We start from the raw sequence: 26548 nt of genomic DNA on the forward strand, positions 1-26548 counted from the left end.
AGTAAATTTGACCAATTGAATCTATAAAACAAAGAATAGTATATAATAAGAAGACTGCAGCATTGCATAAGATCTTTCTCTCTGTCTCCTCTCTGTGTCCTCTCTCAGTCTTCTCTCTGTCTCCTCTCTTTGTCCTCTCACCGTCCTCTCTCTGTCTCCTCTTTGTCTCCTCTGTCCTCTCTCCGTCCTATCTGTCCTCTCTTCTCTCTCTCTCTGTCTCCTCTGTCCTCTCTGTCTCTCTCTCTCTGTCCTTTCTCTGTCACCTCTGTCTGCTCTGTCCTCTCTCTGTCTCCTGTCTGTCTCCTCTCTGTCTCCTCTCTGTCTCCTCTCTGTCTCCTCTCTCTGATAGGGAAATAATATATATAATTTCCTGCGGGCCAGATATAATTGAAACGCGGGCCGGAAGTTTGATATGTCAGCTCAATGTCAAATTCAGTATTTCAGCAGTAGATGTTCTACATTGAAATAACTGCCATGTCTCCCTCTCTCATTCTCCTCTGGATCTCCCTTCTAGCCTCTCCATCAGCCTATGGCTCCAACTACAGTCGAGAAACCTTTTCTCCACACACCAGTCGTCTCTCCATCTATAGACCACACACCAGTCGTCTCTCCAGCTATAGACCACACACCAGTCGTCTCTCCATCTATAGACCACACACCAGTCGTCTCTCCATCTATAGACCACACACCAGTCGTCTGTCCATCTATAGAGCACACACCAGTCGTCTGTCCATCTATAGACCACACACCAGTCGTCTTTCCATCTACAAGTCACACACCATTCCTCTCCTCCACAGTGCTCCCTGAAGAGGTTTGTCAGTACATTTGTTGGTGTAGCTTTAAATGCAGGAAGTGTTTTAACATGACCTAAAACAATGCTCTTTCTGCTTGTGTATATGACTTAGACTTGGTATGGTTCCATAATCCTTGTTGTTTTTTTTGTGTGCTTATTCATGGTGTTTGGGCCAATTTGCCACTGTAGCATTAGACCTGGAAGTACCATAGATGTCATAGGTTCTGGAGATGTAATTTTTCTTTCCTCTTCTCTATGGCTACCCGTTATCTCTTCTTTTATGTTTTGTTTTTTTATGTTTATTTTTTTATGATGTTTTGGTTATGGCTATGTGACCTTTGTGTGTTTCATTTTGGTTTTTCTTTATTTTTCCACATGGAAATATGGTTGGATCACAGCAGCAAGCCAAGAGGGAGGGCAGTTGCAAGGATGGTAAGATATCGTTATATAAAACATAATAGAGGAAGGATATACCAGGCAAAACCTTATAAGTAATGACTAATTTGAGGGGGATACAATGCAAGTTGATGAGTGTGTATTTCCTTCATTTACACAATCCAATTTTCATTTTCATTATAATCTATTTAAGATTTTGAAGAACAGAGAGGAAGGAAGAGAAGAAAGCAAGAAAATTCAGGAGGAATGAGGAAGAGAGATAGGGGTAAGAATTGGCAAAGCTTAGAGGAAGTTATCTAAGTAAAGAATTCAAATCTGTATTCACATGATAAATTTCAATATTTTGTTTTTTCTTTTAGATTGCAAGACACATCGTGTTATGAAAGAGTCGTTTGGCTCATTTGAAAAATGCTCACTTTGTCGTGGGCCATTTTCTTCATTGAAGTGGTGGGGGCTAAGATGTGACGGTTTGTATAAAAATTCTAAGATCGACATGTTGCATTACACATGTACACTGTGTTTGCTTGTAGAAAGCCATTTCTCACGGTCGACAAATTTAATGTTGTTTCCAAAATAATAGCAGTGTGTTTAAAAAAGTGAATAAAGCTTAAAATCCTCATCATAGTTTTATGATTCAAACATGAACATGCATTAGGAACACTTCATATTCTTTTCCAAATCAAGAAATGAAGGAAAAACCATAAACTTTGAGTGACAGAGCAACAGTTCACTTTACATTACTGGTGGCGCTGAAAACAACTATTTTTCGAATCTTCTGCAATGCACCTTTTCAGTAAAAAAAAAACCTAATTTTGTGAAGCATTACAACATTAATGCTAACCTTAGTATTTTGTTTTTTTAACAGTTTGCACCACTGTATGGCATACGTACTGCTTTCACTCCAAAGACAAAAGAGAAAAGACTTCGGTAAGTAGTTATTTTGGTCACACTTTACTGGAAGCAGTATCCATAAGGGTTTCATGCCACCTACACTTACATAAACACTAAGAAGTGGCATGAACAGATATTTATTGAAATGCTTTTCCAAAATAATTAAATGTTAGTTCAAATAGTGTATTGTGCGTCATGGGTAATAGATTTGGGGCCCTATCTTGCATCCGGCGTAAGTGACTTAGTCACTGGCGCATGTGTCGTTGCTAGTTTACAACTGGCGCAGAGCGTTCTTTTGCCACCAGCGCCACTCGCCGGTAAATTAGGAAATGATCTTGCGCCCCAAGGGGCGGTTCGGCGGAAGGAGGAGGCGTGTTCTGGCGCAAACGGTATTTTGACGTTTCTGAAAACCATTGCGCTACTGACCAGGAAATACCTGGTTTAAAGTCAGTGGCGCGTTGTTCAGATGCTATTTTAAGGGCGCATGCATACATGCGCATGCGATGCATACGGATTGCTTGGGCACCTCGCGCATACACTTTGCTTCTCTCATCTACACGGACAGCAGTTCCCATTTTTGCAAACCATACATAATTACAAGGACAATAAAATATTACCACACAAGGAAAATCATTGTGGTGTCCATAAAGATAAAATAAATAGGCATAAATCTAGCGTACACATTTACCCAAATTATTCACGCGAATTGTAGCAGGCGTAATGACGGATTCTCCCATCCCCATATAAAGCCAAGTCGCGTTCTTTGACTGCTCTGACAAGCACATCGGTATCTTCTGTGGTGAACCTTTCATTGCGTGCGCCTGGCAAACCCGCCATCATAATAGCAATCCGCCATGGAACATGCGCCGATCGTTCTTAAAGGGGATGCGAGAAAACGCTCTGATTGGTTCATTGCACGTTACTCCCAAACCACACCTACGGGTAATTAGGCTGCTTCAGACCAACCCTTTTGACACTTGCGCCGCGGCGGAAGTGTCATTTATCCGCCTGTAAAATAGCGATAGCGCCGTAGAACCGCCCACAAAGCCACTTGCGCTTTGCGCTTTCCCACTTGCGTTTCAGACCGTTAAAATAGGGCCCTTAGTGTTAACAATGAAGGTAACAAAATTCATTCTCAAATTAATTTCACCAAAATAATTATTTGACTGCGGTCATGGTCAAAGATAATACCTGCTGCATATATGTTAATTAGGGACTCTCACAGATGCTGATACCTCTATTTAAATTTGAAATTGAATGAACTTTGAACACATCAGAAAGGTGAACAATCCTAGCAGTCCACTATACCAAAGATGTAATGGCGGCATCAGCAGTGACTTGTCATTATGTGTTAAGCGCAATGTTTCCAAAACTTGCAGTTCAATTACGTGCACTTATAGGATCAAATTTCACAAGGTTTTCATCATTGAGCAAACCGTAAATATTGTGAGTCTGCTCAGTAGAAGTTTTAGCCAGATATGTTCAGATAATATTTGATGTGTGAATTGGTAGATCTCATGGATCACAGCTTTGAAGCCTCAGTGTTACCTGTTGAAGTGTGTTGAAGTGCATACCAACAGTGAATCAGTGATGTACAATTTCTGGAAATTATAATCATTGTCTCATGTCATCAAATTCAGTATTTCAGCAGTTGATGTTCTACATTGAAATAACTGCCATGTCTCCCTCTCTCATTCTCCTCTGGATCTCCCTTTTTGCCTCTCCATCAGCCTATGGCTCCAACTAAAGTCGAGAAACCTGTTCTCCACTCACCAGTCGTCTGTCCATCTACAGACCACACACCAGTCATATCTCCATCTACAGGCCACACACCAGTCGTCTGTCCATCTACAAGTCACACACCAGTCGTCTGTCCATCTACAAGTCACACACCAGTCGTTTGTCCATCTACAAGTCACACACCAGTCGTCTGTCCATCTACAAGTCACACACCAGTCCTCTCCTCCACAGTGCTCCCTGAAGAGGTTTGTCAGTACATTTGTCGGTGTAGCTTCAAACACAGGAAATGCTTTAACATGATCTGAAATGATGCTCACTTTCTGCTTCTGTATATGACTTATGATTTGGTATGGTCCTATAACCCTTGTGTGCTTTGTGTGTATGCCTACTCATAGTGTTTGAGGCCATTGTTTGATATGAGGACAGCAGTGAGAAGCAATACTTTAGCACAAAGACTTGCGTGTGTGTGTTTGTGTTACGGCTGTTCGATAAATCGATTATACGTCGTAATTTAATTTTTTTAGTTTTGATGATGTTGATGAAATGAAATCGCTAAATCAAGATTTTTTCTTCAACTAATGGAGCAACCGCTTAATTACTTCAGCGACTGACCCCCGCTAATGTATCTACCGGCTTCTTTATAGTTTACTTCAATTCATTGTTATTAAATTTAAAGTCTGCATACTTTTACTTATGTACCGCTGTTCAACACAAGGTTGGCATCAGGGCTCCATCTGCTATGCTAATGTCCTTCTCATAGTTGTAGTATGTTTACAACCGCAACTATCTATCTTATCTGAAGTAACATGAAGAGAGGTATGGAGTTTGACACTCCCTGACATGTAACAATAGGTTACTGCAACCTGACAACATTGTCTTCCTATCTGAAAACAAAATTTCAAAATAAAAGCCAGCGAAAAAACAGAACAAAAATTAAAGTGAACCAACAGAGTATGAGCATAATTAATTAGCCATGTTCAGCAGTTACAATCGCTGCTATAGTCCACACGGGGGCATTTCAACAAGATTTCTGGTCCCTAGTCTGCTTCCACTTCCACACTCAATTTTTGAACCGCCTTGAGCAACTTATGTGAAATAATCTCTCTGTCTTTTGTTGTTAAAATAATAAAAATTGAATTATTAATATTTTTAGGCAACATCGAACAGTCCTAGTTTGTATGTGTGTGTGTGTGCGTGCGTGCGCTCACTAGTGGTTTATAAAAGCACAATGAGAAGCATATGAGGTCCAGTTGCTTGTTAATTATCATGTAGTGCTTATTGCCGGTTTTAATATGCCTTATGTTTTCTTTTCCTTGTATTTTAATCAGAATGAAAGTAACTTCAGTGAAGAGGAGGCCTCGGATGATATATGTGATCCTGAATATGCTCCAGGCTCAGAAAGCGCCGACACAGAAGATGAGGAAGCAATAAACAGTTTGGCAAACTCAACATTCCAGGTTGCTGAAGAATCCCTAATGGATACCTCTATTTACTGTAATGTCACAGATGACACCCTTGTCACTGGACAATCTTGCACCAACACAGTACCTCCAACCAGTAATGTAAGAGCAGGCCAAAATGTCTGCTTCATTTGCAAGGATTTTCATTTCAAAATAGCCCGGCATTTCAAAACTCACATACAAGAGAATTCTGACATAGCATATGCCCTTAGTCTCCCAGCACGCTCAGCAACTAGGAAGAAGCTCCTAGAGAACCTTCGCAACAGGGGAAACTTCGAGTACAACAGAGAGGTGCTGAAAAAAGGAAGTGGTCAGCTTAAAGTGAAGCGCAGAGCCAAGAAAGTTGAAAGCAAAAAATATGAATATTGTATCCATTGTAAGGCTATGTTTTTGCGAGCAGAACTATGGAGACATATGAATAGGTGCTCCTCCAAACCAGAGGAACAGGAACATCATGGAAGGAAAAGGGTGCTTGGCCTAGCATCTGCAATTGAGTCAGCTTCTTCAAGCACAGTTGAAAATGGGGTGCTTAAAATGTTAAGCCGTATGCATGACGATGACATAGCAAGTGTTATTCGTAATGACTTCTGCCTTCTTCGCTATGCTGACACCCTTTTCAGAAAACATGGACATGACCCTTCAAAACACGACTATATCCGGCAAAAAATCCGTCAGCTGGGAAGATTCCTGCAAACCCTCCGCAAAAGGTCTTCAATCCTAACCTTAGAGGATGCCATAAAACCAGGAAATTTCATGGAAGTAATTGAAGCAGTAAAAGAAACAGCAGGATTTGATAAGGAAGAGAACTGTTACAAAACTCCAAGCCTTGCACTTAAAATTGGACACTCACTGTTGAAAGTGAGTGACATCATTCATTGTCATGCTCTTATTTCTGGAGATGACAACTTGATTAAATCTTCAAAAGCTTTTCAGAAGCTTTATACTGCAAGGTGGTCGGAGTACATATCCCACTGTGCCTTAAGCACCATTAGCGACTTGAAATACAACAAACCAGCCAAATTACCGCTCACTGATGATGTGACAAAATTTAACAAGCATCTTGACAAAACTGTTGAATCAGCAACTGCTGCATTGAAGAAGGAGACAACAGTGCAGAACTATTCCAGCCTTGCAAAAGCTGCATTGACCAAGATTGTCCTCTTCAATAGAAGACGTGTTGGGGAGGTCTCAAAGATAAAACTGAAGAATCTTCTGGAAAGAAACAAAGAAACAAACACCGTTGATGAAGTTGGGCTGTCAGAGTATGAAAAGAAACTCTGCAACTATTTTGAGCGTGTTGAACTGAAAGGAAAAAGGGGCAGAAAGGTAGCAGTGCTGCTGACACCTGAGATGGTAAATGCACTCAACATTATGATTGAGAAGAGGAAGGAATGTGGTGTCCCAGACCAAAATGAATTCTTGTTTGCTGTACCAAATTGTCTGACTTACTACAGAGGACATCAGTGTCTCAGACAGCTCGCAGATGAGTGTGGTGCAAAGAGGCCAGAGTATCTACGATCAACTCAACTGCGCAAAGACATAGCGACCACATCACAAATCCTGAACTTGAAGAGCAACGAACTAGATCAGCTTGCTGATTTTATGGGGCACGATATATCTGTACATAGACAGTTCTACCGTCTGTCAGAACCTACCATACAGAGTGCAAAAATTTCCAAGTTGCTCCTTGCACTGGAAAAGGGAAAGTTGCATGAGCTTAAAGGAAAATCTCTTGATGAAATTGAAGGTATTTAAATTCTTATGTTCTTTGTGTAAAATGTAGACTTAAAGGGGTTATAGTATTAAAGAAATCATGGTTTTATGGGATCTTCATGGGTAACCTTTACAGAGGGCTTCACCGTACATTTATTTTGTTCAGCTTTGAGATGGTCCAACTGTTTTGAATTAATTGGTTTGGTTTGGATTTTGAATGAACACACCTGTCACAATAAGGCCTTACAGCTCATAGTGCATATCAGAACAAAAATGAGATCCATGAGGTAAAAAGAGCTGAAGAAGAGCTCGGGGACAGCTGTAGAAAGACACAGATCTTGTCCATATCTGTGCCTTCCTACAACTCTGTCTCTGAGCTCTTGGGGCAGTTATTTTGACTCCATGGATCTCAGTTTTGCTCTGATATGCATTATGAGCTATAAGGCCTTATTTAGACAGGGATTCAACACAGCTGGACTCTGATGAAGGTGTAGATTTTTTAAATGAAGTTGTATGAAATCCTCACCCTCAGTGTCGTGCATCAACAGTGACTTTTCCTCTACTGCGTCCTGTGAGCAGAGTTCTGTCCTGGTTTTGGTGTTGAAGTAGATAATTCCGGCTAGTTTGCTGGGGTCTCAAAGATAAAGCATTTTGCTTCACAAAATAATGCGTTCAAAAGAGTAACACATTTGCATCGCAAAACCGGTGTCCTGAAAAAAGTCAGACCGTGGCACTATTTTCTCTCCCTTCGTTTCACTGCACACTGCCGCCTGTTGAGAGCTGCGCACCTTTCCATCAGCTGTTTTATGGTGTTAACATGCTCGAACAGTTCAGGTCAGGTAACTTTATTAATACCTGTGGATAAACTTGTTTTACAGCAGAGAAGACATCTACGGAGAATAAAACATTTGAGATGAAAACAAAAACACAAAGACAAAAACAAAGACGGGGATACTCAATCCAGCATTGGACAGAGACATGGGCAGAAAATCAAGCTCACTGGTCAGGGTTTGACCCTGGGAATCTGATTCTATGACCTGATGGCATATGCTGAAGCTCATTTACTAGGGGATGGGAGTCATTGAGATGATTACTTCCATCTCCTAGCAAATGAGCTCAAATAGTTAATGAATAGTTAAAGTTAACATGTCTGACTATGAAACCAGTGATGAGAGAGAAAGAGGAGAGACAGAGAAGCGGTGTGAGCTTAAGTTGGACCTACAGCTGTAGCACCGCCATCTTAAGCTCGCACCACTTCTGTCTCTCCTCTCTCTCTCTGCCCGTTATAACTCCATCTGACAAAGTTGCAGGACACCAGTTTTGTGAATCAAATGTGTTACCCTTTTGACCACATCGTTTTGTGAAGCAAAATGCTTTATCTTTGTGACCCCAGCAAACTAGCTGGAATGACCCACTTCAACACCAAAACTAGGAAAGAAATCTGCTCAGAGGATGCAGTTGGGGAAAAGTCACTGTTGATGCACAACGCTGAGGGTGAGGATGTCCTACAACTTCATGTCAAAAAACCTGAACTATTCCTTTAACAAATAGTGAAAAAATTGAAAGGGGTTTGAATACTTTCCTACCCACTGTAGTTCTTGAAAAGTAAACAGGAACTGTTTTTTTTCTGGATAAAAAGGACTGTAACACTTATTTCCCTCACCTGATTTCATTTTATATATTATGTTATGGCACTGTCACTACACTGATCAAATGCGGTGCATCTGCATCCAGTAATCAACATGAGCAACATGTCATAAATGGGTGAAACAGGTCTGATGTTATTTTACATGGTGGACTCACTGAGATCAGAGTTCAAATTAAAACCTATTCATTTTCTGTTGTTATAACACTGGGACACTGATGTATGATGTAACGTTTTCTGTTTTATAACCAAAGTTAAAGTACTTTCCTACTATTTGTCCAGATTTCACAGATGATGATGATGATGAGAGTGAGCAGGAACAAACCACTGACGACAAAGCAGTGGAAGATTGTCCTCGTGAACTGAACGGCATGTATTTTAAATATGATCTAGCATGTTGGTACACAGTACATACTACTGGAAACTAGCTCTAGGCACTCTCCATTGATTAATTTATTACCCATTCCATCAACAACAAATGTCTTGAAGTGTCAAGGCAGAATCATATACAACCAGTGTTGTATAAAGAAAGTAATTAGTTATAGTTACAAATGACTTCTCCCAAAAAGTAATTGCGTTTGTAACTCAGTTACCCCATTGTAAAACGTGACGTTATTTTTTTTACAGACAGAGGCTGATCCCTAGAGTTCAATGTAAAATGTACAGTATAATAAAAGTAATGACGTTTTGGAACATTGATGCATATAAATCTATTTTAGCAGACACCAAGAATAAACGATGAACAGTGGAAATGGCCATAACATATCCTCTTTGACGGCTGCAGATAAATGTGAAACAGAAATCTAAAAACAAATTTTTGACTAAAAATCACTAGAACCCTGAAACTTTTCTTGGATCAGGATATGAGCTTTCAATACAATTTAACAGTCTGATCTATTTCTGCTTTCATTGAGCTAACTGATGTTGGAAGTTAGTGTTATTGAACTTGCTCTCTGGGCCAGGTTTCTTGTCCTCAATAATGTCGAACATATTTACAGTAAAAATAACCAACTGTAAATAATGTTCAATATATTGCATTACAAAATTGAACAACAGATAATATTTATTAAAATGCATCTACTATGCTCTCCTGTTACATATTTTTCAGACATGGACACTCCTGAAGGTGACAGACTCCTTCCTGTACTTAAGGGTACGATCAAGTTGAATTTTAATACATATCAAGTTTATAATTTCCAGTGCGTAACCTTCGGCAGTTTCTAGGCCTATAGAGAAAGGTCATCATCAAATGTAGTCAGCCATACTAACAAACAATTATGTCATCTTGTTTGTTTTCAGTCCCTAAAGCCAATACACGAAGACCATGGACAAAAGCAGAAGAAAATGCTGTGATGAGACACTTCAAGTCTCATGTAATTAAAGGCCATTTGGCCTCCAAGAAAGAGTGTTCCCTCTGCAAAGAATGTGAGCCAGCACTAAAAAAAAGAACGATCCAAAATATTAGGGACTTTGTTAGAAACAAGGGGCTGACATTTAAGCGCCGCCGCCTTCCAAATTAAGTAACCATATCTACATAGCCAGCGTTGTTCAACTTGTTAAGTTCTTGATTGTTATCATATATTATTTCGTTTAGTGTTTTTAATGTTTAATGTTTTTTTTATATATTAATATGTTCAATGTTGCACATTACCCCGATGGAATAAATTTTTTGAAATTGAAATCTCTTAATTGTGATAGTTAATGTTCTTAAGAATAGATACATCAATATGTAATGCTACACAAAAAATTGAAGGCTTTAAATAGACCTTGTGATTGGTATCGGATATCGGCCCAAAACATCCACCTCTAACGTCTACCACATTTTTATGGTTGAGTAAGGCTCCAACACCAACAACTGCTGCATTTGCACTCCATTTTTCGTGTTGTCTTTTTAGAATATATCTATGGTGTCATACAAAAGATTGTGTTTGTTACTCTTCCTCAACATGCCAAACTTGAAAGTCCTAGAAAACAACAGATGACGCGCAGACAACTCAGTTCCTTTTCTTTTTCTTAATTGAATTTGTTAATTTAGAAGGAGGTTCAGTTTCAGGTTCATAACCTTAACAAATCATAAAGGGAAAATACGAATACTGCATCGCAGCGTCCATAAACAATAAGAAGAAATAAAAAATCCATTCAAGAAGCACAATTACAATTACTTTTTTTACGTGCTGTTAGAGATTTTAATCATGCAGCCCCATATGTCAGTGGAGAGAGTAGACGGGAGTCCAGGATGTCTTGCGTTGAAAAGGTATATTTACTTGATCAAGGAGACGTGAATGAATGATCAGTACACGTTATGTTCTGATGCTCCTTTCATTTCTGAAGTGTCTGTCCTCTGGGGAAACCACCACACAGATAATGTCATAAGTTTGAGCCATGCCCAAATATGGGCAGATCCAACACATCTACAATATACAGAATTTAGTCTACTCAGGACCTTTGTCCTCCATCCAACATAATATCAAACCTCTGACTCCAGTTAACTTTACCCCGCTCAGGGAAAACAGTCAAACACATATCTGAGTGCGGCTGCTTTAGCAATGCTATCAGAATGACTCCTGTTTTCCCCAAAAGGAGCAGACTCACTGCTTAGCAATATCTCTGTGTCTACACCCAATGTTTGGTGTGGCCTTGCCATGACTGCAAAGCCGAGTTGGACCCAGTGCATCTTAATGATGGAATGATGATGGAATTCCCTAACAAGTGCTGCTTAGAGTAAACAAAAGGTCAAACAATAGATTGGCGTATAACGCAGCTATTCTCTGTCATAATCTTGAAATGAATAAATAATGCAAACAATCAGCGCATGATGAGCTGCACATGTACCGTCAGCGTCTGGTTTCTCCTCAAGTTGAGGAAGTAATGGTTGTCATTCATTCATTCATTTGTGATCCGATTATCAATCTAACTCAGATTTATTTGTATATTCTCTTAACCTGAAGAGTAAGTTCTTTCATGCGATACTAAAAACTTGCAGTTTTGCATGTAATCTTTGTACTGACTCTATAGCGGCAACCAAAGTTAGCAGTTTTGGTTGATGGCTGCTCAGCAGGCAGAGGAGGCTGGCAGTAGGCAGGCAGAAGGCTCCCCTGTGAGGGGGACAGCAGAGAGCATTGGATGCAGGGTACAGATTGCTTTGACTTGTAAAATATGCTAAACTTGCTACTAACTTATTTTTTTTTTCCTCGGTTGAGATGTGGCGTGTGAGGGGGAGGGTGCAGAGCAGCAGCACCACCTCCGCCCACGACTCAGAGTCGCATTGCTAATGAGCAACTGGCCCTCTGCAGAAGGAGAGTCTTGGAAAATGGCACAGGTTTTATTATCTAGGCTTAAAACTTCATAACAACAATTTAAAGGCCATTGAGAGTGAAAATGGAGGATTGGAGTGGATCTTAAAAAGGGTTTTTAAGAGATTAAATATAGTATTATATTCTTGTAGACCTTGTAATGTTGGTCAGTCCTCTTATACCATTACCTGGTTTGTTTTTGTGTGTTACATGTCAACAGGCCTTGTAATGTTGGTCAGTCCTCTTATACCATAACCTGGTTTGTGTTTGTGTGTTATATGTAAACAGGCCTCATAAACACTGTTGGTTTCACAAACCACAATTTGTCTGACCCCGTAAGCCTGTGAAATGTCACATATTTTTCTAAAAGAGAAATTATGATTTTGAAGTCAGATTTGTGTTCTGCAGATAAAATGAAAATTTTTGATATGTCTTTTAAGTTCGGCAGATGCTGCGTTAGGTGTGGTCTCATAAACCACCGCCACGCATGAATTTGCAAGATTGGTCTCGTAAACCACATATGCCTGTATGTGTGTGTGTGTGTGTGTGTGTGTGTGTGTGTGTGTGTGTGTGTGTGTGTGAGGGTGTTTGTTTATTGGTGTGTGATTGGGCGGTCAGTTTGCTTACATTTTTACATTTGTTTGTGTTTTTTGTTGGTTTTCTTTGTGTGTGAGAGGCAGGGAGGGAATGTTTGTGTTCATTGCGTTAATGGGTTATAGTGTTGTGAACACACACTATTCACACACATGATGTATGGTGGTGGATTCAGCTTTACAAAGTATCTCTATTGTTGTATATTATATCATATATGTATTGTATTAATGATGTTGGATATAGAACAGATATAGATCTATAGGTCTGGATCTAGATGGATGTGTGTGTGTTCCAGTCGCACTGGGACGGCCTGACGGGCCGTCTGTCCTTCAACAAGACCACGGGCCTGAGGACTGACTTTGACCTGGACATCATCAGCCTGAAGGAGGACGGGCTGGAGAAGGTGGGGGCACCGCCCGGACACCACCCAATTCATACATTACACCACTCAGACACACACACACACCCTGAACACACACACACACACACACACCCTGAAATACACACACCACCCTGACACATACATGTATGTTTGTATGACATCACCCGTCCTCTCCCCTCTGCCCTACACCCTCCTACTCTTCTTCTGTATCATTTAGCGTTCATTCAGTGTTTATTCCAAGAGACTCTCAGGGCTGGTTGGCTGTCGATGTTAGCAGGCCTCCCCGCTCCAGAAGGAGCAGGCCTCCCCGCTCCAGAAGGAGCAGGCCTCCCCGCTCCAGAAGGAGCAGGCCTCCCCGCTCTAGAAGGAGCAGGCAGCGTCCCGCCTTCAGGTCGCAGCTCTAATGCTATAGAAGCCTTCAGGTCGCAGCTCTAATGCTATAGAAGCTTTCAGGTCGCAGCTCTAATGCTATAGAAGCCTTCAGGTCGCAGCTCTAATGCTATAGAAGCCTTCAGGTCGTAGCTCTAATGCTATAGAAGCCTTCAGGTCGCAGCTCTAATGCTATAGAAGCCTTCAGGTCGCAGCTCTAATGCTATAGAAGCCTTCAGGTCGCAGCTCTAATGCTATAGAAGCCTTCAGGTCGTAGCTCTAATGCTATAGAAGCCTTCAGGTCGTAGCTCTAATGCTATAGAAGCCTTCAGGTCGCAGCTCTAATGCTATAGAAGCCTTCAGGTCGTAGCTCTAATGCTATAGAAGCCTTCAGGTCGTAGCTCTAATGCTATAGAAGCCTTCAGGTCGTAGCTCTAATGCTATAGAAGCCTTCAGGTCGTAGCTCTAATGCTATAGAAGCCTTCAGGTCGTAGCTCTAATGCTATAGAAGCTTTCAGGTCGTAGCTCTAATGCTATAGAAGCCTTCAGGTCGTAGCTCTAATGCTATAGAAGCTTTCAGGTCGTAGCTCTAATGCTATAGAAGCCTTCAGGTCGTAGCTCTAATGCTATAGAAGCCTTCAGGTCGCAGCTCTAATGCTATAGAAGCCTTCAGGTCGCAGCTCTAATGCTATAGAAGCCTTCAGGTCGTAGCTCTAATGCTATAGAAGCCTTCAGGTCGTAGCTCTAATGCTATAGAAGCCTTCAGGTCGCAGCTCTAATGCTATAGAAGCCTTCAGGTCGCAGCTCTAATGCTATAGAAGCCTTCCGGTCGTAGCTCTAATGCTATAGAAGCCTTCAGGTCGTAGCTCTAATGCTATAGAAGCCTTCAGGTCGTAGCTCTAATGCTATAGAAGCCTTCAGGTCGTAGCTCTAATGCTATAGAGGCCTTCAGGTCGTAGCTCTAATGCTATAGAAGCCTGTCCACAACATGGAGAACGGATACGTCCACCCAGGGTTGTTCAGGTCCAGGTCAATAGGTCACATAGAGAGCTTCAGGTCTTGGCTTTAATGCTGACGGATCGAACAACGTCGGCCTCCGTCAGAACCATCAGAACTATCGACAGTCCCACAGAAGATTGATTCTGTGGTTCTAAATGGTGTCACTCAGCTGCTAACCAGCAAGGCTAACAGCCGGTTTGAGCCGGTGCTGGGATCATAAAGCAGATTGGATTAGGCCCACATTAGGGTGTTAATTTGGCTCTGCTCTTAACGATGGTTTGAGGTAAGGATGGATCTCCCCTTGTCACTAATGAGGCACAGAGAGGAAGCTGAACAAGACTAACTCAATTACATCATTAATACGTCAAGAGTCCCCCGGGACCCTGTTCCTATACACCATGAGATCTGAATACATTATGGATTCATCACTTCATAGATTAGGAATTCACTTTGAACACATGCTGTCATCATTCCAACAGGATGATACTATTTTAATATAATGTTATAATAATGTAAATTTACTTCCTCTCACCACAGCCTCTCAGAGACGTCCCTTGCTAGCGCTATTAGCTTCTCTGCTCTCTAAATCCTGCGGCCAATCGCGTTGTTCGTCTCCCTCTCAGAGACAGGCTGTGGATTCCACGATGTCGCCATGGAAGCCGGTCTCGCAGACACAGGAAGACAGTTATCTAGGGCTAAGCCTGGGCTAAGCCTGGGCTAATCCTAGGCTAATTGAATATTAGCCCAAGTGTCGAAGTGAAAGAGCAGGTCGCCAGCGTTTTAATAGCTTGTTGGTGTTTGAGAGAGAGAGAGGGAGAGAAAGACAGAGAGAGAGAGAGAGAGAGAGAGAGAGAGAGAGAGAGAGAGAGAGAGAGAGAGAGAGAGAGAGAAGCCCTCTTAGAAAATAACACCCCAACGGTTTAAAAAACTAAATACGTTAAATTAGTTCAGCTTTTTTCGTAATTGGCTGCAATTATAAAGAATATTCCAACGTAAACGAAAATGTCTTACTGAGGCAGCTGGGAGGTCCCTGTGGCAGAGAGAAACTGCCGTTAAAACCTCCTTTCACTGCAGAAAGGGATGAGTATGTATAATAATATAATGTTATGGAAAATAGCAGGATGTAATAGAGAGGAATGGAAAGGAAAGACAAGAATATAATAGAAACCAATAGAGCATTGCATTTGAAAATAACATTTTAAAATAATTTATTTAAATGGAATGAAAAATATAAATAAATAAATAAATAAATAAATAAATAAATAAATAAATAAATGAATAAATAAATATTAAACTACAACAGACTTGAACAGGATGGGTTATGACATGATACGCTTGGATGTAACGGAGCATTATATAACAGAAAGGAAAATAAATAGAATACACAAGAACAGAAAATAAATAATTACCACACATTATAAATTAATAGAATCAAGTAGAATCGTATCTCACAGAACACATTAGAACTTAATTCTCGTTTGCCTCGTCAGGAAACATTGTGGAGGGGAGGAATCGCAGGGAAACACATTTCCCATTTAATGCGGTGTCTTGCGGACGGGCTGGGAATGGATTTGTGGAGGAGGGAAAGCGCGCCTTGCAAATGGAAATTGTTAGCGACAGCCACAGGACTATTTGTGGTAATAATACGGTGCAGAGTGTCTCTCTGCGACACACACAGCCTCACCCCAGGGCAATCTTCCCGGATTTGTTGAAATGGCGGAGACGTTCCGTTGGATGAGTCACAGCATCCAGCGCGGTGTGATCCAACCGCTGCCGCATGCTGGGCTCGTCCAATCAGCACGGAGCTCCTACAACCATCCTTGGAGGAAAACATTTCCTTCCAGACCTTAAAGAGCTGCCGTGTTCACCGCTCCTCTTTAATTCTGCTCCCTGCCAGGATTAAGAAGTCTCTACACCCTGAATGGAACACACTGCTCTCTAGCATTTCTACTCTCAGTTCCACCTATCGGGTCGTAAGATAGAACAGTGAAAGCACCCTAACAAGTGAATGTTATTATCTTGTTTTTGACCCTGTATACATAATACAGGGCAAGGCTAATCACCACAACTGTAGCTCAACCCAAACTAAACCCTAAAGGTTTAGTTTGGTTAGTTAGTCCTGCAGTAGCAGTGGACTGTGGTCCAGCCGGCGGTCAGTCTGCAGCGGGCTGCTGCCCTGCTGTGGTCTCGTCTAACCCATCCGCTTAACGCTGCGTCACATCCTGGGGTCGCTGGCCGGGGGATCAGGGTTAGGGGTAGGTCAGCCTCATGCTCTCCCTCGTCCCCAGGTGGGCAAGTGGAGCGCGTCCGGAGGTCTGAACATCACCGAGCTGCCGAAGCGTAAAGGGATGAACATCACCGACTCCCTGGCCAACCGCTCCCTCGTCATCTCCACCATCTTGGTAGGTCCACACACACACACACACACACACACACACACACACACACACACACACACACACACACACACACACACACACACCCACCACACACACACACACACACACATGCACACACATGCACGCAAGCACATAGGCATGCACGCACGCACACACACGCCCTGCCTGACCTTGGTGTTTTCTTTCTGTCCTTGTGACGCAGAGAGGGCCAGCAGCATAATGCTAATGTTGCTAATGTACCTATAGCTAACATGGCACCATAGTCTTCTGATTATTTCTAGGGTCTGACTTTTGTGATATCATCTTTTTTAATATTTATCTGGATTTATTTATTTTAAGGACAATGAATGACCAGAGTCATAGATACATTCCTCCGACACGATGCTTAATAACAACTTCAGATTCACTCCTCCGGTATTCATCAGGACAGGCGGTGTTTGTATCTCCTCAGTGCCAGTGGTTCAGGAGCAGAGGAGGGCTAACGTCTCCTGGAGACGGGAGCTGTATAAATAACTGACTGCTCCTGTGCTCGGCTGCTCCTCTATCTCCTGCTCCTCCATTGTGTTTAATCCTGCCTGCCGCCGACAGATTATGCGTGGCCCTTTGTCAGGCCTCTCCAGGGCTGAGCCAACACAGGTCTCTTCTAGAAACACAATCAACAGCAACAATGGTAAAGACTGTCATTATGCTCGCCGCCACGCGCAGGCCTGTAATTAGGACCAGCGAGGTCCTCAAAGGCTTGTAATCAGCGCCTGCCGCTCCCTGCTGGGCTAATTCTACCTTCCAGAGACAGCGAGACAGACCGAGGAACTGCTCAGGAACCCGGCTCAGCTGGGCCGAGGGACGCTCAATCACAGCCACGATCCAAACCATTGAGGAGGGAGCAGGTGTAAACATGTTAACAAAAGAGAATCAGATGATGTAACTGTCGATGTCAAATGGATTCAGATGAATTGAAATGAGACATGTTGCCATGTGCATTTTCCAAAGAAAAGGCATGTGGTTGCATTAGCCAAGCCGCCGTGTGTGTGATTTCCCGAGAACAATTTCTATACGTGTACCAACTTTCACAACTTGTTGTTCACACCTTGTGAACGGTTGAAGTCAGCATTTTCTCCTCACTGACGTCCGTTAAAAACAACAGACAACTCTATTGAGAACCCTCACATTCACTTTCAATATTAAAAAAGATATATGATAACAATTAATAATTATAAAAAGCATGCACTGTTCACTGGTCTCTAAAAGTAAATGTGTACTGCACAGATATATGCAGACCTATTGGTCGTGGTTCGATGTTTACCCCTCAAAAACTGTACGGGTAGATAACTAGGAAAATGACGAGCCAGAATAATAAGAAACATGATAACTACAGAACAATAGATGATAGATGAGATGAGATGATAACAATAGAAGAATAGTGTTGCAAACACACTGATAAGGGGAGGTCATATGGATTCAAATCATCAGGTGATTTCATATGGATTCAGATAATCAGGTGATGTCATACAATTCAGGTAATCAGTTGATGCCATTTGAAATCAGGTGATGTCAAATGGATTAGATGATGAAATCAGGTATAATAATGAATAAGGTTTTTATTTTGAAACTTGTTTTACAAAAGTTTCAACATTTGAACGTACCCAAAGGACATGAATCTTGATTCAGGGCGTCCTGGTGGTATCATTATCATGATTCATAAAACTCAATCATAAAACAGGATCTTCTTCAGTCGCCGCAGAGATCGTTTAAAATATCCTTTCCCAACCAACTTAACGACGTCGTTTCAAACTGATCTCAGCGGTGCGTGACGTGGCCCTCTGACAGTTTTACAATGATAACTTCTGAGAGCAGATTAAGATAATGTCTTTCCCCTTACATTAATTGTTTGCACTCCATTGCCTGTAATGTGTGGGGGAAGCTCTCTGTAACATGCTGGGCTGGCAGACCCCTCCTCGTCAGCTGAACACAGCGAACCTTTGGGAATAGTGGGAAGTCTGAAACAGATGGTAATGGCTTTCTTTTTTCCTTAACATGCAACAAACCTTTTTTTCCCATTTTGAGTTAATTGGACAACTTTAGACAACAAAGTTTTTGGGGAGCTAAGCACTCGCTCCCTAAATGCGTTGTCATCAAGTATTCATCGTGCATTACTTATTCAACTGGCCGTACATGTAACCGCGCGCCTTTGTTTTCAGATGCCAAGCAATTAAAGTGTTTGTAGGGCTCTGCTCCATTTTCAACATCTGTACGAACCGTAAAGATATTCTGGAATGCATTATTTAGAAGAATTAAACAAAGGGTCCGCAATGAAGAACGTGGACGGATGATAATCGTTCTTATTCCAAAACAAATTCTCTCCGTCAAGACGTATTTATCTCTTTGTCCCCATAACTCTAAAGACACCATTAATACAGAGAGCAAGCTGGGATTGTTTCTAGTCTTTAATATTAGAGCCTTTATAAATATCTCATAAAGGTTATAGCAAATTACACCTTCTGAGCTGAGTTCTTAAATGATTCATGTGGACATTGTACATTGGGCTTATGCATGCAGAGCTTGTTTTAAAATGCACAGCCATCGCTTACCTTAGAAAATATCTGTCAGAAATCCCAACTGATCGCACTAGACACTAAATCCATTAATTATTAACCATTGATAAGCTGCTCTCATCCTCTCTAGAGAGAGGGATAGGGAGAGATCAGTGACAGGTTTTCCTTTTTGATGTTTCCTAGTAGCGGCAGGGGTCCTGAACTGAACCTGTTCTATGGTTAGCATCCATTAGCAGAGAATAAAGAGCAGCACTTGGTTATCCATATAAAACATATTAACAGAGCCGTGCATGAGCTGAGAGAGGCTGCTTTCTACTCTGTGGATAGAATCGAATACACATTCTAATCTATACATAGGCCTTTTTTTTTTATAATACATTTATTCAACCTATATTGTTCTTTAATTTAACATTCATCTAACCTGCAGAGAGGAGCTGCTGGAGTTTTTACATCTCTGTTTTTAGACAGTATATAATCCTATTAAATGTATGTATAATAAGGATGTGTCTCCAGTCATCTTGGCAGACATGTTCCATCTGTCATTTCCCAGCATGCTGCGGTACCACAGTACATGTTCTGGTCGTTAATGTGAGGAGCCAACCTCAGCACTCCTCCATATTTAAACGGCGCCGCCTCCGCTGTCACTTCCTGTTATAGTCGACAGGCGCTCATCGCTCCGATCGCTTTGCTCCGATTAAGTTGCTGCGGCAAGGCGATAGAAGCTGACCTGGTTCTCCTGTTTGTGGGCGTCTGGGCAGGAGGAGCCATACGTCATGCTTAAGAAGTCTGACAAGGCGCTGGTGGGGAACGACCGTTTCGAGGGCTTCTGCATCGACCTGCTGAAGGAGCTGGCCAACATCCTGGGCTTCTCCTACGAGATCCGGCTGGTGCCCGACGGACGCTATGGCTCGCAGGACGACAAGGGCCAGTGGAATGGCATGGTCCGCGAGCTCATTGAGCACGTGAGTCTACATGAAGAGGGGCTCCATATTTCTCTATCATATCATCTCATACACTGTACACCTGAGGAGAGGATATAGAAAGAGCTTTACACTATGCACCTGAGTAGAGGATATGATATATAAAGAGCTCTACACTATACACCTGAGGATATGATCAGAGCTCTACAATGTACACCTGAGGAGCGGATATGATATATAGAGCTCTACAATGTACAACTGAGGAGCGGATATGATATATAGAGCTTTACACTACACCTGAGGAGCGGGTATGATATATAGAGCTCTACACTACACCTGAGGAGCGAATATGATATATAGAGCTCTACACTGTACACCTGAGGAGCGGATATGATATATAGAGCTCTACACTGTACACCTGAGGAGCAGATATGATATATAGAGCTCTACACTACACCTGAGGAGCGGATATGATATATAGAGCTCTACAATACACCTGAGGAGCGGATATGATATATAGAGCTCTACACTGTACACCTGAGGAGCGGATATGATATAAAGAGCTCTACACTACACCTGAGGAGAGGATATGATATATAGAGCTCTACACTGTACACCTGAGGAGCGGATATGATATATAGAGCTCTACACTGTACACCTGAGGAGCGGATATGATATATAGAGCTCTACACTGTACACCTGAGGAGTGGATATGATATATAGAGCTCTACACTACACCTGAGGAGCAGATATGATATAAAGATCTCCAAGGGCCAGTGGAACGGCGTGGTCTACGAGCTCATCGAGCACGTGAGTAGAGCATATATAAAGAACTCTAAGTTTGAATATATAAAGAGCTCTAAGTTAGAATATATAAAGAGCTCTACATATATACAGCTCTACTTTCATGTTATACAACTGAGTGAAGCCCTGGGGTTATGGTAGATGTGTAAGGAGCTCTAAGTAACACAGCTGAGGAGAGCCCTTTGGTTATGGTATATACAAAGCTCTAAGCTATACTACTGGGTTGATCCCTGTTGTTACGGAATAAAAAGAGCTCTAAGTTATAGATTTGAGTAGTTTGCTGCAGAGACGATTGATAAAGTATGAAATGGAATATATAAAAAGTTCTCCAGTATGTATAGAGTTGAAGTGATTTGTTGAGTAAATGATGGGTGAATGATGAATGAATGATGTGTGTATGAGTGGGTGAATGTGAGACACATGTATAAGCCATGAAGTTAGGAAAACTGTCTAGAGAAGTGCTTAATAAATATGCTACATTTATATATAGTTTCACAGTGTATATAGAGCTCCACTGTGTATATAGAGCTCTACACAGTATATAGCTCCACTGTGTATATAGAGCTCTACACTGTATATAGAGGTCCACTGTGTATATAGAGCTCCACTGTGTATATAGAGCTCTACACTGTATATAGAGGTCCACTGTGTATATAGAGCTCCACTGTGTATATAGAGCTCTACACTGTATATAGAGCTCCACTGTGTATATAGAGCTCCGCTGTCTATATAGAGCTCCACTGTGTATATAGAGCTCTACACTGTATATAGAGCTCCACTGAGTATATAGAGCTCCACTGTGTATATAGAGCTCCACTGTGTATATAGAGCTCCACTGTGTATATAGAGCGCCACTGTATATGTAGAGCTCCACTGTGTATATAGAGCTCCACTGTGTATATAGAGCTCTACACTGTATATAGAGCTCCACTGTGTATATAGAGCTCTATACTGTATATAGAGCTCCACTGTGTATATAGAGCTCTATACTGTATATAGAGCTCCACTGTGTTTATAGAGCTCCACTGTCTATATAGAGCTATACAGTGTATAGAGCTCCACTGTGCATTTAGAGCACTACAGTTTATATATAGCTCTACAGATAGAGCTCTACAGTGAATATAGCTCCACTGTATATAGAGATGAACAGTGTATATAGAGCTCCACTGTTTATATAGAACTCTTCAGTGTATGTAGAGCTCTAAAGTGTATAGAGCTCTACTGTGTATATGGAGCTCTACTGTGTAAATCACTCTACAGTGTATATAGAGCTCCGCTGTGTATATGAAGCTCTACAGCTCCACTGTTTATATAGCGAGCTCCACAGTGTGTATAGTGCTCTACACTGTAGAGTTGTGACAGTAAGAGCAGGTGAAGATGACTCTATGCGTGTCCAAGGTGAGGTCGTGTAGCATGATGGATGAAGACACATGATGGATGGAGCAGAACCAGACCGCTGCCTCTTTCCTGCAAACAGCTCACATCAATAACAATATGGAGGGAGAGAGGCAGAGGCAAGGAGAGAGAGAGGCAGAGACAAGGGAGAGAGGAAGGCAGAGACAAGGGAGAGAGATGCAGAGAGAGGGTATGTTGTTACATCAACTGGCAAGAAGATTCTGAAAACGGTCGTCACACCAAAGTAACTGTAACAGTGTTTTTAGATAACCTCTTTCCCCATCTCTCTCCCTCCCTCCACCTCCTCCTCTCTCTCTATCTCCACCTCCCTCTCTCTCCCCCCCCTCTCTCTATCTCCACCTCCCTCTCTTTATCTCCCCCTCCAAAAAAACAAATATCCATACATATAGATATCTAACCCTTTTTTTAATTTTATTGACTTAATTGTTTTCAATAAGTTCCCATAATATTATAGAAAACATTGAAAACATGACTGAAGTCAACTCCATGATTGCATGTATTTCAGAACCGAAGAACTCTCGGAACAGTTTGTTGTGGAGCCGATGAACTGCTGGCTCTGGTCCAGAGGGAAAGCTCTCTGTTCTTATCGTTGACTTATTTCTCCTCCTGGTCCACATGACCAGGGAACCATCACAAGCCCTCCTCTGGAAGCTAAAGCATCTCCATTTAGTGCTCCAGCGGTTCCTTAGCCCTGTCTTGCTAGATAAGCTGATCGGGAGTCAGCCGGGCCCGACTCTTATGCTGGCTCCCGGAGGGTTTAGCGGGCAGCACCAGGAATCCAAGATAGCTACAATAGCTACGATAGCCATGGACTCCATCTTGGTTGAACCACAAACAGCCTTATCTCCTCCATCCAGCCAATAGAACACCAGCTTCCCCTCTGGTCTTATCCTTTCCAATCAAAGCATTTCAAGTGTTGGTCTGTCTGTAATATAGTTTACAATGTAGGGTCAACGTCATACATAATTCAATATCTGTATCATTTGGTTCACCAAGTGCTGAGAGAAGGTCAGAAATAGCGGTTCCTTTCGGACGTTTAGATGTTAAATTTGTTTTTATCACGTTTCCTTTTTTATTATGCTCTGAAAACTTTTGATATCCATCCTCTCTATTTGTGTCCATATTAGATAGCTTGCTAATATTGTGCTAAAAACAGCTCTGGCTAGCTCTAGCTAGCTAGCTCTGGCTAATACAGACCATTCCGATGAGGACTAATCCAGACAGCAGACTCCTGCATCAGGCAGGGGTGATTCACATCAAACAGACCATGTTTCCAGCTCGCCCACATGCAGACACAGAACACAGAAACCCTCCAACGTGAAGCCTACTTCATGAAGGAGAGGGACTAAACACGAAGCCACATGATGAACTAAACCCAACAGGTGCTCTTCAGGTCCTCTGTGGCTACCGGCTGTCCCAGGGGGAGCCTCTGAAACAGAAAGCTCTCAGAGACCCAGCAAAGGGTGCTCAGCGACACCGCCCACCCTCTGTAATATATGTTGCTCTGGTGAAAACTTCTTTACGATGTTGACATTGGCAAAGCAACTGCGATCCTCCTCTTGGTATGGGTCCATGGGCGGGTGTCACTGATGTATTCAGAGGGCTGTGAGGTGATGGAGCAGGCCTTGTTAAACTTGATTTAGTTACAATAGATGTGCAGTTGAATCATGTTGACGGCTGGCGTTAATAGGAGGCGCCACAGCCCATTTGGTGTGGTTGATGGTGATTAAGGAGGCTTCCCCCCTCCGTCTCTCTACCACGTCTGTGTTCGCTGTGCTGATGGAAAATGCTACAGCTACCCCTCAGGGCGCATTAGGTGAACACCTCTGGATGTCTGAATGTATATACTGCTTTTATGTATTACCTGTCCTTAAAACAAACTCTCTTCATGCATGGAAGGGGAAGTCATGTTAGACATGTGGAAGAGGCAGATTTCTTTTCCAAACGGCTTGTAGCAGCTAATCTCACTCACACCTGCTGGTATAATATGTCCCCTTTAATGGTCGATCTCTTGATCTGCCGAGTGTTTGGAGAGAGGAGGTTCTCCTCTCCGTCCCACAGAGGAGGAGGAGGAGGAGGAGGAGAAGGAGGCTTCAGCGCGACAAGGCCTTTCATCGGCACTCACCTCCTCTCCTTCCTCCTCCTCACCTCCTCCTCTGCCTCTGGTAGTGAGATCCTGTGTCTGTCGACGGCCTCACTTCGTATCGCTGATGAAAGGCTGAGCGCTGAGGCTGATGAAACGCTCCCCTCCCTCCTCTCCCCTCCCTCCTCTCCTCCTCCCTCCCCCCCAGCCGTCAGACGCTGATTCTCAGATGAAGGCTTGCAGCCGGGCCGTTTGCGAGCATTTGAAGGAGGAGGGAGGAGGAGGCGGGGTCGTTTGAAAATACAAGGTTCACAATGAAACGCACGCCCTCCTCAGTCTGTTTGAAGCTGAGCGAGTCGGCCCCAAATGGCAGGCCGACGCCGACGCATTCATGGTGATAGAGCCGGCTAATGCAGGGCTAGCCTACAAGCCTCGCCTCTACTGCAGGGCTATTCTTGTAGCCTAGCCTCTATGGCAGGGCTAGGCTACAAGCCTCATCTCTACTGCGGGGCTAGGGTGAGAAAGAAAGAGAGAGAGAGAGCGAGAGAGAGAGAGAGAGAGAGAGAGAAAGCGAGAGAGCGAGAGAAAGAGAGAGAGAGAGAGAGAGAAAGCGAGAGAGAGAGAGAGAAAGCGAGAGAGAGAGAGCGAGAGAGAGAGAGAGAGAGAGGGAGACACAGTGAGAGAGAGTCCATGCAGTGCCCTGCTCTCTGTCTCTGCTGATAGCCCGGTGACCCCCCCTTGCTATTAGCCGCCGCTGTGCGAGCCACAGCTGCAGCTAATCTTTAGCGCCACATGCTACTAAGAACACTTCCTGTTTGACCTTTGTCACATGACAAGGATCAAAGCCCCTGCTGGGTCCAGGAGACGACAAGATCCCGATAGCTGAGTTTCCTCCAATGGGGCGAGGGGGTGTGAGGCACGTTGGCGCTGCCACAACATAGAGAGGACCTAAAATGGCTGCCAGGGTTTGTTCTACTGAGACTCCTTCCGGTTGTCCTTTAGTCCTCCATGAAGTCAGGCGACTCTGTGATCATGTGGTCCTGTGGTCATGTGATTATGTGGTCCTGTGGTCATGTGATCATGTGATCCTGTGGTCATGTCATCCTGTGGTCATGTGATCCTTTGGCCATGTGATCCTGTGGTCATGTGATGATGTGGTCATGTGATCATGTGGTCCTGTGGTCATGTGATCATGTGATCCTGTGGTCATGTGATGATGTGGTCCTGTGGTCATGTCATCCTGTGGTCATGTCATCCTGTGGTCATGTGATCATTTGAACCCTTTGGTCCTGTGGTCATGTGATCATGTGATCCTGTGGTCGTGTCATCCTGTGGTCATGTGATCATGTTTCCTGTGCCTCCCCAGCGAGCTGACCTGGCCGTTGCCCCCCTCACCATCACCTACATGAGGGAGAAGGTGGTGGACTTCTCCAAGCCCTTCATGGGCATGGGCATCAGCATCCTGTACCGCAAGCCCAACACCACCAACGCCGGCTTCTTCTCCTTCCTGAACCCCATGACCCCTGACATCTGGGTCTACATCCTGCTGGCCTATCTGGGCGTCAGCTGTGTGCTCTTTGTCATCGCCAGGTATGTCCCGGACACATGGTCCTTAGTTCCATCCCCGTGAGATCCCCTGTCCATCTGTGACCAGCACGCCTCGACCCCCACCATCCTACGCTTATTGATATCGTGTACCCTCTTACCCTAACCCTAACCTTCAAACCCTAACCCTAACCCTACCCCCTTACTCTCACCCTTAACCCTAACACTAACCCCTAACCCTAACCATAACCCTAACACAACCCCAACCCTAACACTAACCTTCAAACCCTAACCTTAACCTTCACACCCTAACCATAACCTTCATACCCTAACCCTTACCCTAACACAACCTTCACACTAAACTAGCCCTGACCCTGCCTTCCTTACATCAGGGGGCTGTTATGAAATGGTTCTATATATGGCTAAAGAAATAGCTTGAATAGCTTAAATGCTTTTCTGCACATTCTTTGTTTCAGGTAAGTGTTTGACAACCCTCATTCTGTAAATATAAACTGAGGTCATGAGACCTTCTTTAGCTTGAGGAACGTCCTCAG

At 42.9% G+C, this 26548-nt stretch overlaps 1 protein-coding gene across 1 annotated transcript in view; it reads left to right on the plus strand.

Annotated features, from left to right (window-relative positions):
* LOC307070609 (glutamate receptor ionotropic, kainate 3-like) overlaps positions 1 to 26548 on the plus strand; it is a gene marked incomplete at both ends in the record, with an annotated part of 112141 nt that overhangs the window by 71551 nt on the left and 14042 nt on the right. The window contains 4 exons of the mRNA XM_079729137.1: positions 12821 to 12928; positions 16564 to 16677; positions 19985 to 20188; positions 25816 to 26039. Coding sequence (XP_079585263.1) covers positions 12821 to 12928; positions 16564 to 16677; positions 19985 to 20188; positions 25816 to 26039 — 650 coding nt within the window. The remainder of the gene's footprint in view (positions 1 to 12820; positions 12929 to 16563; positions 16678 to 19984; positions 20189 to 25815; positions 26040 to 26548) is intronic.

This window comes from Pollachius pollachius, assembly GCF_949987615.1.
Source record: "Pollachius pollachius genome assembly, chromosome: 1".
Taxonomy (NCBI): Eukaryota; Metazoa; Chordata; class Actinopteri; order Gadiformes; family Gadidae; genus Pollachius; species Pollachius pollachius.